Here is a 17,465-nt window from a genome sequence, read left to right as displayed (position 1 = left end):
GACAAAATTTGAGCATAGGCTGGTGATTTCTGACTTGAACCTAAAGGTCTGTGGTATCGGAAGGGTTCATCAAAATGAGAAACTACAACTCCCGGCAGGCCTCAGGGCTGGGTCGTCTTCCCCGCCTCTCTCTTTTTTCCGCCAGGGCCGGGAACGACCAATGACGGTTAGTCATTTGAATAGACCAATAATATAGTAAACGGTTCAGGTTGAGGAGGGGCGGTCGAGTCATCCAATCGCACGGAAGAGGTGAAAACATATTAACCAATCCAAATATGTGGGGGCGGGACCTAAGGTGGGGCGGTGAAAGTCGTTTGCTGACGAAGATGGCGACTGAGGCACAGAGCGAAGGGGAGGTGCTAGCCCGCGAATCCGGGCGGAGGTGAGCTGAGTTTGGTCCAGTTTCCTGGGAAACGCGGCCTTGGGCTGGTAGTCCTGCCGCCTTTGCCTTGGGTCACGGAGACGCACGGTTCGGGCTTTGTTTCTTTCTCCCACGGCGTTTCTCATCGTCGCGCCTGCGGGGGCTGAGGCGCGGGGGTCGGGCCTGGGCGCTGGGCTCCAGCCAAGCCCCCCGCTCTGTCTTGCCGGTGCCCGAGGGGGCTCCTCCCGCTGCGCTGGCTGCAGACGTCCAGCTGGGGGTGGCAGCGCTGATCGCTTTGGCGCCGAGACACCTCTTGATGGCGAGGAAACGGAAGTCCAGGGCTGGTTAGCGAATTCCTCACCGTTACACACAGCGCTTCACATCTTCTTAGAGGCACTTAGTGCGTTCAGGTTCGAGCAAGGATTTGAGTATCAATTAGAAACGGTGTTGAGTCCTTGGGCCAGTTTTTAAACCTCTCTGGACTTTAGTTTCTTCATCTGCAAAGGGACATGAGGATGTCTATTTCCAAGCGTCAAGATTGAATAAGACAATCCATTTAAAGCTAGTACTGAGCTTAGCCGATAATGACAACTCTACGCAATAGATTTTCTTCTTCCTAGAACAGCTAAGGAGCAGATGGGAGAGGGACCTGTAGTCCAGGACATCATGATTTTATTTCCACAGGATGTTCTTTCCTAAACAGCCACATCGAGATTTAGCGTTTTCAGGAGAGAATTTCGAGGTGGTGTTGCCTTAGCCTTGAGACCTAAGTTGTCTTAATTGATTACAATTTTGTTTTTGGTGTAATTCAAATTAGGGATACAACCAAGAACCAAATGGTCCCTACCCTCCAGTGGGAAAGACACACTAAACACACTATAGAAGTAAGGCATACAGCTGGGCACAGTGGCTCACACCTGTAATCCCAGCATTTTGGGAGGCCGAGGCGGGCGGATCACCTGAGGTCAGGAGTTCAATACCAGTCTGGGCAACATGGTGAAACCCTGTCTCTACTAAAAATACAAAAATGAGCCGGGTGTGGTGGCACACGCCTGTAGTCCCAGCTACTCGGGAGGCTGAGGCAGGAGAATCGCTTGAACTCGGGAGGCAGAGGTTGCAGTTAGCTGAGATCACACCACTGCACTCCAGCCTGGGCAACAGAGTGAGACTCCATCTCAAAAAAAAAAAAAAAAAAAAAGAGAAGTTTGGGGTTTCTGTAAGGCATTTTGAGGGCAGGACACACATATGTATTTATCACATATTCCCAGTGCTTAGCTTTGTGTAGGTGGTCAATAATTAGTGAATAATAGTCTGTCATTTCTAAGAGAAATATTTTCTCGTGGTGATAAATACTTTACAGATTCTTTCTTGCTCTGCAGGGATTAATCTTTCTTATTTATTTATTTATTTATTTATTTTAGATGGAGTCTTGCTGTGTCACCAGGCTGGAGTGTAGTGGCACGATCTCAGCTCACTGCAACCTCTGTGCCCCGGATTCAAGCGATTCTCCTGCCTCAGCCTCCCAAGTAGCTGGGACTACAGGCGCGTGCCACCACGCTCAGCTAATTTGTGTATTTTTAGTAGAGACGGGGTTTCACCATGTTGGCCAGGATGGTCTCCATCTCGTGACCTCATGATCCACCCGCCTCAGCCTCCCAAAGTGCTGGGATTACAGGCGTGAGCCACCATGCCCGGCTGCAGGGATTAATCTTTCTAATGTTCTGTTGATACTGTGGCCCCTTGTATTCCATAAAGAGGAAAAATGGTCTGATTTGCACAGATGAATACATATGTAAATATTGAATGCAGAATATGTGATCATTTAGAACTGCCCAGCTTTTTGTTTTTCCATAGTTATTTTAACACTGCTCCTAATAATTACAAATGCTTTAACTTCTTTTAATAAAATATTTATTTATTTATTTTTGAGACGGAATTTCGCTCTTGTTGCCCTGGCTGGAATGCAGTAGCACAGTCTTGGCTCACTGCAACCTCCACCTCCTGGATTCAAGAGATTCTCCTGCCTCAGCGTCCCGAGTAGCTGGGATTACAGGCATGTGCCACCATGCCTGGCTAATTTTGTGTTTTTAGTAGAGACAGGATTTCTCCATGTTGGTCAGGCTGGTCTCGAACTCCCGACCTCAGGCGATCCGCCTGCCTTGGCCTCCCAAAGTGCTGGGATTATAGGCATGAGCCACTGCACCCGGCCAAAAGATTTATTTTTAAAAACTTATTATGATTTTTTTTTTGAGACAGGATCTCACTTTGTGGTCCAGGCTGGAGTGTAGTGGCATGATGATGGCTTACTATAGCCACGACCTCCTGGGCTCAAGCAGTCCTTCCACCTTAGCCTCTCAAGTAGCTGGGACTACAGGCATGCGCCACCACACTCGGCTAATTTTTAAAATTTATTCTAGAGACTGAGTCTCCTGTGTTGCCCAGGTGGGCCTCAAACTCCTGGGCTCAAGCATTCCTCTTGCCTTGGCCCCCCAAAGTGTTGGGAATATAGGTGTGAGCCACTGCACCTGGCCAAAGATTTAAACAAGGAAAAATTGCTCTACCTATAAAGATTCCCATGTTATGTTTTTGACCTGTTGATGAGGAACACCCCCTCCCTTCCATTTCTGGTTTTTATTAAGTAGAATGGTCCTTTAAAATTTAACACATTTCATTTCTTATACCTTCAAGTTACTCTTAAGCAGACAATACTAAAGGGGAATCACAAATAGAAAATATCCACTGCCAGGCATGGTGGCTTACGCCTGTAATCCCAGTATTTTGGGAGGGGGAGGCAGAGACAGGAGGATCGCCTGAGGCCAGGAGTTTGAGACTAGCCTGGGCAATATAGGGAGATCCTATAAAAAAATAAAAACACATAGCCAGGTGTGGTGATGCACGCCTGTGGTCCCAGCTACTTGGGAGGCTAAGGTGGGAGGATCACTTGAGCTCGGGAGGTGGAGGCTGCAAACAGCCATCATCCTGCCATTGCACTGTAGCCTGGGTGATAGAGTGAGACCCTGTACAAACAAAACAACAACAAAACAACAACAAAAACAGAAAAAAAACTATCCACTTTACCAATAATAGTATAAACATAATAGAGACCTTTAAGGGTCAAAGAGAAAAGGCAAAAGCAGGAAATGAAATAAAGCTACTTCTCCTCATAATTGGCAACAGGGAAATACACACAGCTTAGTATTTTTTAATTAAAAAGAGACTAAGAAGAAAGTGCTAACTATTAATACATGAAGAGCCAGCTTAGGAACAGACAGTAGAATGCCTGGAAATGTTTCTGGAGGACAGGGGAGGTGCCTAAAGATGTGGAAATGGTTCTATATCCTGTTAATTTACATATACCTTAGGTATGGAATATTGGTTAGTAAACATGACTTCTGAGCCTTGTTTTTTTGACATGGAGTCTCGCTCTGTGGCACAGGCTGGAGTGCAGTGGTGCAATCATGGCTCACTGCAACCTCCGCCTTCTGGGTTTAAACAATTCTCCTGCCTTAGCCTCCTGAGTAGCTGGGACTACAGGCATGTGCTACCACGTCCAGCTAATTTTTGTATTTTTAGTAGAGACGGGGTTTCATCATGTTGGCCAGGCTGGTCTTAAACTCCTGACCTCAGGTGATCCACCCGCCTTGGCCTCCCAAAGTGTTGGGATTACAGGCGTGAGCCACCGTGCCTGGCCTGAGCCTTTTCATTAAATTGCTTTTTCTGTAATAAGACAGTAATGTGTTCCTTTGAGAAAAATGTTTAAACCTTTATTGATCCCAGGAAGACTTGTCTGTTCTTACATGCACAAGTTAAGTGAGAAAACCTGGTTTAAATATCTGAATCTAGTTTTGTATTTGTGCTGTTAAATTCTATCTGAAGGGTAATGAGGAGTAGATTTCTTCAGGGGATTTTCTTGAATCTGGTTTTATTTTACATTTTATCAATGATCAGGTTTAGAGAGTTTGATCATATTTGTAAATAAGGCCTGTCTTGGAAGGAGGGGAAGGAAGAAAATAGAATTTTAAAATTAATCTGCATAAACTGGTAAGTGGCATGAAACCACAGCATAAAGCAAAGCAGATACTGTTGCACAAGTTTACTTTGGTCAGAACAAGTGGGTCGGTAGTATTATAAAGAGTGATATAGGAAATCTGTACACTTTTTGTGTAAACATTACATTTGGCTTAGGCCAAGCGTGGTGGCTCACGCCTATAATCGCAGCACTTTGGGAGGCCGAGGTGGGCAGATCACTTGAGGTGAGGAGTTCGAAACCAGCCTGGCCAACATGGTGAAACCCTGTCTCTACTAAAAATATAAAATTAGCTGGGTGTGTGGTGGGTGCCTGTAATTCCAGCTACTAGGGAGGCTGAGGCATGAGAATTCTTGAACCCGGGAGCTGGAGGTTGCAGTGAGCCGAGATTGTGCCACTATACTCCAGCCTCGGCGACAGAGAGACTCTGTCTCAAAAAAAAAAAAAGAAAGAAAGAAAGAAAATTATCTAGGTATGGAGGCACATACCCGCAGTCCTAGCTACTTGGGAGGCTGAAGCAGGAGGATCACTTGAGCTCAAGAGTTTGAGGCTGCAGTAAGCTAGAATGCCACCACTACACTCTGGCCCTGGGTGACTGAGACCCTGTGGTTAAAAAAAAAATAATAAATAAAAATAAATTTGTTTTAAAAAAATTGTATTAAAAAACATAACAATTTATCATCTTACCTATTAAGTGTATAGTTAATTAATGTTAACTACATTCGCGTTGTTCTTTCTGTGTCCAGCCATTTTTTATATGGAATATCTACAACCTACAAATCCATTGAAGTTTTAAGAGTATATGCTTTCGGCCTTGCACAGTGTCTCATGCCTGTAATCCCAGCACTTTGGGAGGCGGAGGTGGGTGGATCACCTGAGGTCAGGGGTTTAAGACCAGCCTGGCCAGCATGGTGAAACCCCGTCTCTACTAAAAATACAAAAAATTAGCTGGGTGCAGTGGCGTGCGCCTGTAATCGCAGCTACTTGGGAGGCTGAGGTAGGAGAATCGCTTGAACCCAGGAGGCGGAGGTTGTGGTGAGCTGAGATCATACCATTGCACTCCAGCCTGGGCGACAGAGCGAGACTCAGTCTCACAGAAAAAAAAAAAAAAAGTATATACTTTTTTTTTTCTTTCTTTCTTGTTAAGAGTATATAGTTTGGCTAAGAGTGGTGGCTCACACCTGTAATCCTACCACTTTGGGAGGCTGAGGTGGTAGGATCACTTGAGCCCAGGAGTTTGAGACCAGCCTGGGCAACCTAGCAAGACATTGTCTCTACTAAAAATAAAAATAATTAGCCAGGCGTGGTGGCACATGCCTGTGGTCTCAGCTACTAGGAAGGCTGAGGCAGGAGGATTTCTTGAGCCTGGGAGGTCAAGGATGCAGTGAGCCGTGATTATGCCGCCATTCTAGCATGGGCAACAGAACAAGACCCTGCCTCAAAAAACTCCCAGTATATACTTTTTCCCCTCTTTCCCCACTATGAAATAAACTTATATAATATTTACTACAGAAGGCTAGAAAAATATGTAGAAAAAAAGGGGGGCTGGTCTCAGTGTCTCACGCCTGTAATCCCAGCACTTTGGGAGGCCAAGGTGGGCAGAACACTTGAGGTCAGTAGTTGAAGACCAGCCTGGCCAACATGGTGAAACCCTGTCTCTACTAAAAAGACAAAAATTAGCCGGGCATGGTGTCGCACATCTGTAATCCTAGCTACTCAAGAGGCTGAGGCAGGAGAATCGCTTGAACCTGGGAGGCGGAAGTTGCAGTGAGCCGAGATTGCACCACTATACTCCAGCTTGGGCAACAGAGTGAGACAATGTCTCAAAAACAAAAAGCAAAAAATACAAATAAAAATATGAGAAAAAAGCCAGGTGTGGTGGTGCGCACCTGTAGTCCCAGCTACTGGGGAGGCTGAGGTGGGAAGATTGCTTGAACCCAGGAGCTTAAGGCTGCAGTGAGCTATGATGACACCACTGTGCTCCAGCCTGGGTGCCAGAGTGAGACCCTGTCTCTAAAAAAAAGAAAAAAAAGGAAAGAAAAATATGTAGAAAAAAGGTAAACTAGCCACTCCAATTTACCAGATAGATACAACCATTATTAATATTGAGACAGTTTTGTTTGTTTGTTTGTTTTTTCAATAGAGATGAAGTTTCACTCTGTTGTCCAGGTGGTCTCAAACTCTTGGGCTCATGTACTCCTCCCACCTTGGCACCCCAAAGTGCTGGGATTACAGGTGTGAGCCACCATGGCTGCTTCCTTCTGAGTCTTAAACTTTAATGTCTCTTATCTAAAATATGATCCATCCAAGATCTGATTTCTATCTTGGTTTCCCAGTTTCCTCCCAATAAGTGCATCATTTCTGGTTGGAAACAGTATAGCAAAAGAGTGATTGAAATACAATTTTTTTTTTTTTTTTTTTGAGACAGAGTCTCACTCTGTTGCCCAGGCTGGAGTGCAGTGGCATGATCTCAGCTCGCTGCAGCCTCGGCCTCCTGGGTTCAAGCAATTCTCCTGCCTCAGCCTCCCGAGTAGCTGGGACTACAGGCATGAGCCACTGTGCTGGCTAATTTTTGTATTTTTAGTAAAGACGGGGTATCACTATGTTGGCCAGGTTGGTCTCGAACTCTTGACCTCATGATCCACCCACCTCAGCCTCCCGAAGATGCCCTCTGGTCACCTTCTGTAAACACTCTCACCTACACTTTTATTAACCATCTTTTAGGATGGGTTGTTTCTACAGATGCTGGAGCCTATTTATTTTGTGCTGATGTTTTGCTACTGTTACCCGATATAAACTAAGTTCAGCTAGGCCATAGAAACTACATAGTAATAGCCTGGTGCGATGGCTCACGCCTGTAATCCCACCACACCCAGCTAATTCTTTTGTATTTTTAGTAGAGATAGGGTTTCACTATGTTGGCTAGGCTGGTCTTGAACTCCTGACCTCAAATGATCTGCCCACCTCGGCCTCCTAAAGTGCTGGGATCACAGATGTGAACCACTGCACCCAGCCTGATGTTACTTTCTTAATACAAATAACTTTCTTCCCATTGTACACTAGCGTGAGGGAGAAAAATTAAGGAAGGTGTCAGCAGCATAATTAATGCTTATTCATATGACACCCAAAAAGATAAAAATTACCAAGCAAATAAATAAGTCAGTAAATTGGCATTTTTGATACTCATCATTCTTGACTGAGAATATTACATTGTCATTCCATAGGGCAGAATCTTAGATTAGGATTCCAAAAATGTTTAGGTTAAGAAGGTAGGCAATCAAGTTTTTTCATCTCAGAATAGTTTGCCAATTTAATTTTGGTTAAGTTGTATTATTAGTTTGAAATTTGGGCTGGGCGTGGTGGCTCATGCCTGTGATCCCAGCACTTTGGGAGGCCGAGGTACGAGGATCACTTGGGCCCAGGAATTTGAGACCTGGGCAACGTAGAAAGACTTGTGTCTACAAATAATAATAAAAAAAATTAGCCAGGTGTGGTGGTGCATGTCTGTGGTCCCAGCTACTTGGGAGGACGAGGTGGGGGAATTGTTTGAGCTCAGGCAATTGAGGCTACAGTGAGTCATGATTGCGCCATTGAACTCTAGCCTGGGCAACAAGGGAAGACCCAGTCTCAAACAAACAAACAAAAACAAAAACACACACAAAAGCAAGCAAGCAAGAAATTTGTTCAGGTTGAGATCAAATAGAGGGGATTTTTTTTGCAGGGGATATATTTGCAGACTTTTGGAGTCTTAGAGATAATTTTGTAGTCCATACTATAAAACATTGCACAGCTACTCTTAAGGGCAGACCTTAGGGTATAAATGTTTCAAAAATTTTATCTAAGAAATTGGATATCGTTCCCTGAATTGTGGTACTATTTATTAATGTTGAACTGTCTCTGGTATTAAAAAGCACCACCAGCTTGGACATATAGGGCCTGTTTAGTTTTCTCTTCTCTTTTTATGTACAACTTTCATGATACTGGCTTAAATTTGATATGTAGAAAGAGGGAAGAATACAGTCTTTTCTTTGATAGTTGTATTTCTTATCTAACAGCTTTCCAACAAAGTGACACATTTAAAGCTGTGTTTCAGAGCCTTTTAGAGTTGAAAAAGCAGTATGAGAGTGCATTCTTCTCTCAGGGTGGTAAATCAGATTTAGACAACTTTAAATATAGTTCATATTTTGATAAATCTTGCCAAGGTTGTGGTTCTTGGAAAACAAATCAAGTTAGGCAGTTCACCAGGGAGGAAACATTTAGTTTTGTGGGTATGCAGTTTTGGTATAGTCAGCCAAAAGATACATCTGCAGGATGCAGTTTTTTTTTTTTTTAACTGCCTTGAATTTTGCAGATTCATGGCTTCAACATGCCTCAGAAGCACTTGCATTTCATTTTTCTGTAATTGATTTTTCAGCTGTGGATTGTTTCCAGTCCTTTCACTGAGCATATCACCTTACATGTAGGGTTCCATCTAGTGGTAAAAGTGGTAATTGTATACTATAAGTAGGTTATACAAATTATTATTTTTTTAGTATTACTAGATTGATAAATTTATGCCACTTTGACATGATAGGTCACAATCCACCTGATTGATACTCATTTGGCACACTCTTCTCAATTCTGTTCACTGAGTTATATCTTGAGTTAGGATGAAAATAATGCAGCTTTCAGGCTTTAAAGTGACTAAACTGCTAAGAGTCCTGACATTGTCTGCACAAGACAGCATTTTCTGTCACTTACAGAAAGTTACATTTGGCATGTCAAGAAAAAAAGAAACATAATCCCAAAGCAGCAACCATTTAAAATAAGACTGCCACAAGGATTCGTGCAGAATATTTAAAATTTTCCTGTTGAACAAAATGATTTAACTGATTTTTCCTTCAGGGATGATGCTCTCAAATAGCTTCTATGCATCTTTTGGAAATCGAAAGATCCTGGAATAGCGTCTTCCATGTGGGACATCTTGAAAGATAGTATTTTGGTTTCAGTGAGTTAGGTGAATGAATCTCCAGTCCTTATCAGTGTAATGGGTCTGCTTACAGAGTATAAGTTTGTTTCTTAGATGTGTAGAATTTATAAAGAAAGAAAATTATAGCTGTACACCGAAGGCAAGAACAGTGGTATTTGTTGTACCTGATGTAGTAACTGTGGTGGAAGTTGTAGAAGAGAAAGGCAGAGTTGTGGTTTTAACTCTGGAAAATGGGAATTGTAATTTCCTTTAGGCTTCTGTGTTTCCCAAGATTTCCACAAAATCCATAAAAAGTCATTGTGAACTCAACATACAAAGCCTCAGCAAATCTGCTCAGATTCACTGAGTGTGAAACACTGGATCTATGTGTCACTGTGGAATTGACTGGCACCAGAGTGGCAGTTGGCACAGAACAGAAGTCTGTCCTGTTCACCACACCACAGTCTCTAACTGTTGAATTATGTGAACGGTAGCTCTCATCTTCTTTACATTCTATCCAAAAGCAGGTATTATTAACAGTGCTTTAAAACAGGAAACACAGCTGTTGCAGCCTTCATAGGTTTCTGGTGCTGGAGTGGTGACTGATGGGAAGGATGTCACTGGCATTGGGGTTACCTTGGAGGTGGCGACCCACAGCAGTGGGCAGGAGAACCCTGATGTGGTGTCCTCAGCATTGGTATCCAGAGGAAAGCTGCTACACACAACATCCTGTCAATCCCTCTGTCTCCTGCAGGCCACCTCCCCGAAATTGTTCTTTTTTGAGGGGTCTATCATTCTTTGGGATAGTTGCCCAGAGCCCTTGTTATTTCTGTATGCCTACATATCTAGCTACTAATTTTCCTGGTTCTGGCCATCTATGTAAAAACTTTTTTTTTTTTTTTTTTTAAGTATTTATTGATCATTCTTGGGTGTTTCTCGGAGAGGGGGATGTGGCAGGGTCATAGGATAATAGTGGAGAGAAGGTCAGCAGATAAACACGTGAACAAAGGTCTCTGGTTTTCCTAGGCAGAGGTCCCTGCGGCCTTCCACAGTGTTTGTGTCCCTGGGTACTTGAGATTAGGGAGTGGTGATGACTCTTAACCAGCATGCTGCCTTCAAGCATCTGTTTAACAAAGCACATCTTGCACCGCCCTTAATCCATTTAACCCTGAGTTGACACAGCACATGTTTCAGAGAGCACGGGGTTGGGGGTAAGGTTATAGATTAACAGCGTCCTAAGGCAGAAGAATTTTTCCATAGTACAGAACAAAATGGAGTCTCCTATGTCTACTTCTTTCTGCACAGACACAGTAACAATCTGATCTCTCTTTCTTTTCCCCACATTTCCCCCTTTTCTTTTTGACAAAACCGCCATCATCATCATGGCCCGTTCTTGATGGTCGCTGTCTCTTCAGAGCTGTTGGGTACACATCCCAGATGGGGCGGCCGGGCAGAGGTACTCCTCACTTCCCAGACGGGGTGGCCGGGCAGAGGCCCTCCTCAGATCCCAGATGAGGGGCGGCCGGGCAGAGGCGCTCCTCACTTCCCAGACGATGGGCGGCCGGGCAGAGGTGCTCCTCACTTCCCAGACGTGGTGGCCGGGCAGTGACGCTCCTCACCTCCCAGACGGGGCGGCCGGGCAGAGGTGCTCACTTCCTAGACGGGGCGGCCGGGCAGAGGCGCTCCTCACTTCCCAGATGGGGCGGCCGGGCAGAGGCGCTCCTCACCTCCCAGACGATGGGCAGCCGGGCATAGGCGCTCCTCGCCTCCCAGACGGGGCGGCCGGGCAGAGGCGCTCCTCGCCTCCCAGACGAAGGGCGGCCGGGCAGAGGCGCTCCTCGCCTCCCAGACGAAGGGCGGCCGGGCAGGGGCGCTCCTCACTTCCCAGACGGGGTGGCCGGAGAGGGGCGCTCCTCACTTCCCAGACTGGGTGGCCGGGCTGAGGTGCTCCTCACTTCCTAGACCGGGTGGCGGCCGGGCAGAGGCGCTCCTCACATCCCAGACGATGGGCGGCCAGGCAGGGACGCTCCTCACTTCCCAGATGGGGCGGCTGCCAGGCAGAGGCGCTCCTCACTTCCTCGACGGGGTGGCGGCGGGGCAGAGGCTGTAATTTTAGCACTTTGGGAGGCCAAGGCAGGCGACTGGGAGGTGGAGGTTGTAGTGAGCCGAGATCACGCCACTGCACTCCAGCCTGGGCAACATTGAGCATTAAGTGAGCGAGACTCCGTCTGCAGTCCCAGCACCTCGGGAGGCCGAGGCTGGCAGATCACTCGAGGTCAGGAGCTGGAGACCAGCCCGGTCAACATGGCGAAACCCCATCTCCACCAAAAATACAAAAACCAGTCAGGCGTGGCGGTGCGTGCCTGCGATCCCAGGCACTCGGCAGGCTGAGGCAGGAGAATCATGGGAGCCCGAGGCAGGGAGGTTGCAGCGAGTTGAGATCAGGGCAGTACGGTCCAGGCTCGGCAACAGAGGGAATCCAGAGAGGGAGAGGGAGAGGGAATCCGGAGAGGGAGAGGGACAGGGAATCTGGAGAGGTAGAGAGAGAGGGAATCCAGAGAGGGAGAGGGACAGGGAATCTGGAGAGGGAGAGCGTGAAAACTTTTATGATGAGGAAATTAGTCTTCAGTATATACTTTGATTTTCTATAATATTTGTATCAAATTGAAGTGAGATTTAAGCCAAAACTACTTGATTTCTTTAAAAAAAATTCGTCATGAAACGTCAATTATACATACAAGTTTATAGAATAATATAATCAGTATTCTTCCCATTACCCAGCTGTAGCAAATCTTAACATTTTGCCATATTTGCTTCAAATGCTCCCCTTTTCCCACAGCTCAGTGATTTATCCACAAGAACATTATTAGCACTTCAGGAACTTTTTTTTTTTTTTTAAGATGGAGTCTTGCTCTGTTGCCCAGGCTAGAGTACAGTGGCGCAATCTCAGCTCACTGCAACCTCCACCTCCCGGGTTCAAGCAGTTCTCCTGCCTCAGCCTCCCACGTAGCTGGGATTACAGGCGCCCGCCACCATGCCCAGCTAATTTTTGTATTTTTTAGTAGAGACGGGGTTTCATCATGTTGGCCAGGCTGGTCTCGAACTCCTGACCTTGTGATCCACCCACTTTGGCCTCCCAAAGTGCTGGGATTATAGGCATGAGCCACCGCACCTGGCCTCAGGAACTCTTTCATGCCTTCATGCCTCTTAATCACTGTCCACAAAAGGTAACCATTATCCTGAATATTATGGTAAATACATTTCTGCTTCTCTTTACAGTTTACCATTTAAGCAAGTATCTCTAAATACTAGTTTCATTTATTTTTAAAATTTGATACAAATGTCATCATATAGTATGTAGTTGTGTGTGTGTGTGTGTGTGTATGTGTGGATTCTTTTGCTTTTCTTTGTTTTTTTTTTTTAGGAATTAACAGTCTTTATTGGGCTTAGACCAGGAGTCGTGGGTCTTGAGGACGTCTGTGTATTTGTCAGTTTTCTTCTCCACGTTCTTCTCGGCCTGTTTCCGTAGCCTCATGAGCTGTTTCTTCTTCTGGTAGTGGATATTGGCTTTCTCTTTCCTCTTCTCCTCCAGGGTGGCTGTCACTGCCTGGTACTTCCAGCCAACCTCATGAGCCAGGCGCCCCAGATAGGCAAACTTTCTTGTAGGCTTCAGACGCACAACCTTGAGGGCAGCAGGAACCACCATCCGCTTTTTCTTGTGGTAGGGTGGTGGGATGCCCTCGAACACCTTGAGAGGGTCCAGAGCGGCCTGGCCTCGCTTGGTCTTGTGGGGCAGCATACCTCGCACGGTCAGCCAGAAGATGCAGCTGGGGGCCCGGAGGTGGTAGGGGCCTCGGGAAGGGTTGGTGTTCATCCGCTTGCGGAGGAAAGCCAGGTACTTCAACTTGTTTCTGTAGAAATTGCCAGAAATGTTGATGCCTTCGCAGCGTACGACCACCACCTTCCGGCCCAGCAGTACCTGTTTAGCCACGATGGCCGCCAGGAGGCCCAGGAGATGGCCTCGACCATCAAGCACCAGGACCTGCACCTCCGCCATCTTCGGCAGCCGCTTGGGAAAGGTTCTTTTGCTTTTCATTTGTGAGATTTAGCTATGATTGTACATATAGCTAGAGTCTGTCCATTTTCATTACTGTGTAATATTCCATTGCAAATAAAGCCATTAAAATTCTGCTGGACATTTTGCTTTTTCAGTTTTGGCTGTTTAGAAAATAATGTTGTGGGTCGGGTGTGGTGGCTCATGCCTGTAATCCCAGCACTTTGAGAGGCTGAGGTGGGTGGATTGCTTGAGCCCAGGAGTTCGAGACCAGCCTGCTCAACATGGTGAAAACCTGTCTCTACTAAAAATACAGAAATTAGCCGGGCATGATGGCACTCACCTGTAATCCTAACTACTCAGGAGTCTGAGGCATGAGAATTGCTTGAACCAAGGAGGCAGAAGTTGCAGTGAGCCAGGATAGTGCCACTGTACTCCAGCCTGGGCGACAGAGTGAGTCTCTGTCTCAAAAAAAAAAAAAAAAAAAGCAGAAATTAATGAAATAGGCTGGGTGTGGTGGCTCATGCCTATAATTCCAGCATTTTGGGAGGCTGAGGTGGGTGGATCACCTGAGGTCAGGAGTTTGAGACCAGTCTGGCCAACATGATAAAACCCTGCCTTTACTAAAAATACAAAAATTAGCTGGGTGTGGTGGTGTGTGCCTGTAATTCCAGCTACTGGGGAGGCTGAGGCATGAGAATTGCTTGAATCCGGGAGGTGGAGGTTGCAGTGAGCCAAGACTGTGCCATTGCACTCCGGCCTGGAAGACAGAGCAAGACTTCATCTCAGAGAAAAAAAAAGAAACTAATGAAATAAACAACAAACAGGCTGGGTGCGGTGGCTCACGCCTGTAATCCCAGCACTTTGGGAGGCCAAGGTGGGCAGATCACAAGGTCAGGAGATCGAGACCATCCTGGCTAACATGGTGAAACCCTGTCTCCACTAAAAATACAAAAAATTAGCCGGGTGTGGTGGCCGGCACCTGTAGTCCCAGCTACTTGGGAGGCTGAGGCAGGAGAATGGCGTGAACCCAGGAGGCAGAGCTTGCAGTGAGCCGAGATCGTGCCACTGCACTCCAGCCTGGGCGACAGAGCGAGACTCCATCTCAAAAAAAAAAAAAAACAACAAACATATACAATAGAGAGGTTCAACAAAGCTAGAAGTTGGAACCTTGACAAAGCTAATTACATTGAAAAAAAAATACCAATAAGAGGAACAAAGAGGAGGACATTACTATGGAACGTAGAGACATTAAAAAAGATAAGAGGATATTATATACAAATTTACACCAATAAAGTTTGCAGGTTTATGTGAAATAGACAAATTCCTTGAAATCTACAACTTAACAAAATTAACACAAGAAGTAAAGGAAAATGTGAGTAGTCCCATAGCACAAAATAAGTGGAATGTCTAATGAAAAACTTTTTCACAAAGAAAATTCTAAGTTCAGATGGCTTCATCTGCCAATTCTGTCACGTATTTAAAGAAGAAATAACACTAATCTCACATAAATTTTTTCAGAAAATAGAAAAATAAGACATATTGGCCGGGCGCGGTGGCTCATGCTTGTGGGAGGCCGAGGCGGGCAGATTGCCTGAGCTCAGGAGTTGGAGACCAGCCTGGGCAACACGATGAAATCCCGTCTCTACTAAAATACAAAAAAATTAGATGGGTGGGGTGGCGTGTGCCTAGTCCCATCTACTCAGGAGGCTGAGGCAGGAGAATTGCTTGAACCTGGGAGGTGGAGGTTGCAGTTAGCTGAGATCGTGCCACTGCACTCCAGTTTGGGCGACAGAGTGAGACTCTGTCTGAAAAAAAAAAAAAAAAAGACATTTCCCATCTAAGTGTATAAGGCTAGAACAACCTTGATATAAAACCTAATGAAGACATTACAAGAAATTCAAGACCAATCTCACTTATGAATGAATGAGAAATCTAGACTATTAGCAAACCAAATTCAGCAACATGTAAAAATGATAATACATTATAACAAAGGAGTTATTTGAGAAATGCAAGGTTGGTTTAACAATAGAAAATCTGTATTATTTACCATAAAGGAGAAAAATTATATGATCATCAATAGAGGCACAAAAAATTTTTGATAAGTATTTGATAAAATTAAACACCAATACACAATTTTAAATAAATAAGTAAATATATAAATAAATATATATATATCTCCTCTGGAAGGCAGAGGCTGCAGTGAGCCAAGATTGTGCCATTGCACTCCAGTCTGGGTGACAAGAGTGAGACTCCATCTAAAATAAATAAATAAATAAATAACATAGCAAACTGAGAATAAAAATATACCACCTGAATTTGATTTTGCTAAGTGATGAGTAGGGAAAGATACTATTTTTAAATTTGCTTTATTCTGATAACTTGTGAAGTTGAGATTCTTTTTATGTTTATTAGTCATTAGGTCCCCTCCTCTGCATTACTGATCGTGTCATTTGACTAATTTTCTGTTGAGTCAAGTATCTTTTCCTTATTAATTTTTAGGCTTACTGATAAATTCTGAATACTGATCCTTGGTTATATGCGTAGCAAACATCTTTTTTTCAGTCTGTGGCTTGTCTTGTATTATTACTTTTAAAGTTTTAGATTTATTTATCTATTTATTTATTTATTTATTATGAATGGCTAGTATGTTCAAATGAATATAAAATCTAGAAAATACAAAAGAGCATACAGTGAAAACTTTCTCTCCCACTCTTCTTCCCCTTTTATCCATTTCTCTTTAGAGGCATTGTGACTTCATTTTTAAGAAATTTAGTGTGTAATGTCATTTGTTATACAGAAAAATTTAATGTAGTTAAATTTATGATTCTTTGGGGATTGTGCTTTTTATGTCTTGTTTGAGAAACTCTTCCTCTGTTGCATTAATTTATTCTATATTGTTTTTTAATGTTTTTAAATTTGGCTTTTCATATTTAGATCTTTACTTTGTTTGGAATTTATTTTTTGTCTGTGATGTGAGGTAGGGATCACCCCTCCCCCATATTGTAAAACTACCTGTTCTATGCTTTTACATTTGTAACTGTTTCATCTAGTATAACTTAAGTGGTGATGGGAGTCTGCTTTTGAGCTTCTTCTATGCATTGGCAAATACAGTGAATTAACTGGTCTAGTTTTTTATCTCTATTTTCCTACTTGCAGATGAGTGCTCAGAGTCCTAAGTACTGCCTTTCAGGCCCCATAATGTGCCCTTGTATCCTCTAACATGTCTGGAATTTGCGTAGGCTGTGCTGGGGCAGGGAAAGGAGAGTTTCTTTGTGACAACAAACAAGGGGAAAGCTGTCTTCCTGTCTCTTCAATTTACCAATGCCTCATCAGAAGCTTTCAGCACTTATGTAAGAAATGTATTTATTTTCTTGAACTTTAGTATATTTAGTTTGTTTTACAATATTGTAGAGTAGAAAGTTGTTTTTGCTTAAATATAGTAGTTTTTTCTTTAGTCCTATAAATTTCTTAGTTCTTAAATATGTTTCTTGATATTTTTAGCTTTATATTGTGGTATTGTGTATTCTTTGGAAAGGGATTAGTGGGCTTTGTGATATGGGAATAACTTTAAGAAAAATAACCTGCTGTAACTCTTTTCCATCTTTCACCTTCCATTTGATTTCTCTTTTAACTATTTCCATCTCTTAGATATTGTTTTACCAGATGGTCCACACAGAAAAAGCGAGAAAAGAAAAGTAGGGGAAAAGAAAAGAACTAGCTTAAGGAAATTAAAGTGTGACATAACAAGAAAGAATGAACATGGGAAGAAAGGGGAGAAAAAACAGAGGGGAAAAGAAACTGAGATTGTTTACATGTTACTTATGTGTTAGGAGATCCAAGGTATCTTTTTTTTTCTTGTATTCCTTATAAATAGTAGGAGCAGTCTTGAACCTGTTTATTCTTCTACCTGTTTGTGCTGTTTAGGAGGGAGTAGTTTTGGGGATGATGGCCAAGTAGGAAGGATTCTATTGGAAAACGATACATGTTGCTTCTAGTTTCTTTCTCACTTGTGTACAATATTTGATCCAGTTTAGTGCTGGAAGGGTCAACTGTGTTGAAAGTGTTAGAATCC

At 44.0% G+C, this 17,465-nt stretch overlaps 1 protein-coding gene and 1 pseudogene across 9 annotated transcripts in view; one reads left to right on the top strand and one right to left on the bottom strand.

Moving 5' to 3' along the window:
• Positions 1-286: 286 nt before the first annotated feature.
• ARHGAP19 (Rho GTPase activating protein 19) overlaps positions 287-17,465 on the top strand; it is a 101,498-nt gene continuing 84,319 nt past the window's right edge. For 3 of the 9 annotated variants that reach the window (XM_063670055.1, XM_063670053.1, XM_063670056.1), the window contains exon 1: positions 310-382. In XM_063670055.1, the coding sequence (XP_063526125.1) occupies positions 327-382 (56 nt within the window). In that variant the 5' untranslated portion in view covers positions 310-326. Of the gene's footprint in view, positions 383-16,549; positions 16,744-17,465 lie in introns of those variants that run through there. The other 6 variants (XM_054435419.1, XM_054435421.2, XM_054435417.2 and 3 more) reach the window with 6 other exon arrangements.
• Positions 12,802-13,525, bottom strand: LOC129006106 (large ribosomal subunit protein uL13-like; annotated as a pseudogene).

This window comes from Pongo pygmaeus, chromosome 8 (assembly GCF_028885625.2).
Source record: "Pongo pygmaeus isolate AG05252 chromosome 8, NHGRI_mPonPyg2-v2.0_pri, whole genome shotgun sequence".
NCBI classification, from domain to species: Eukaryota; Metazoa; Chordata; class Mammalia; order Primates; family Hominidae; genus Pongo; species Pongo pygmaeus.
Note: the sequence above shows the minus strand (reverse complement) of the source record. Positions and strands in the feature narration are given on the sequence as shown.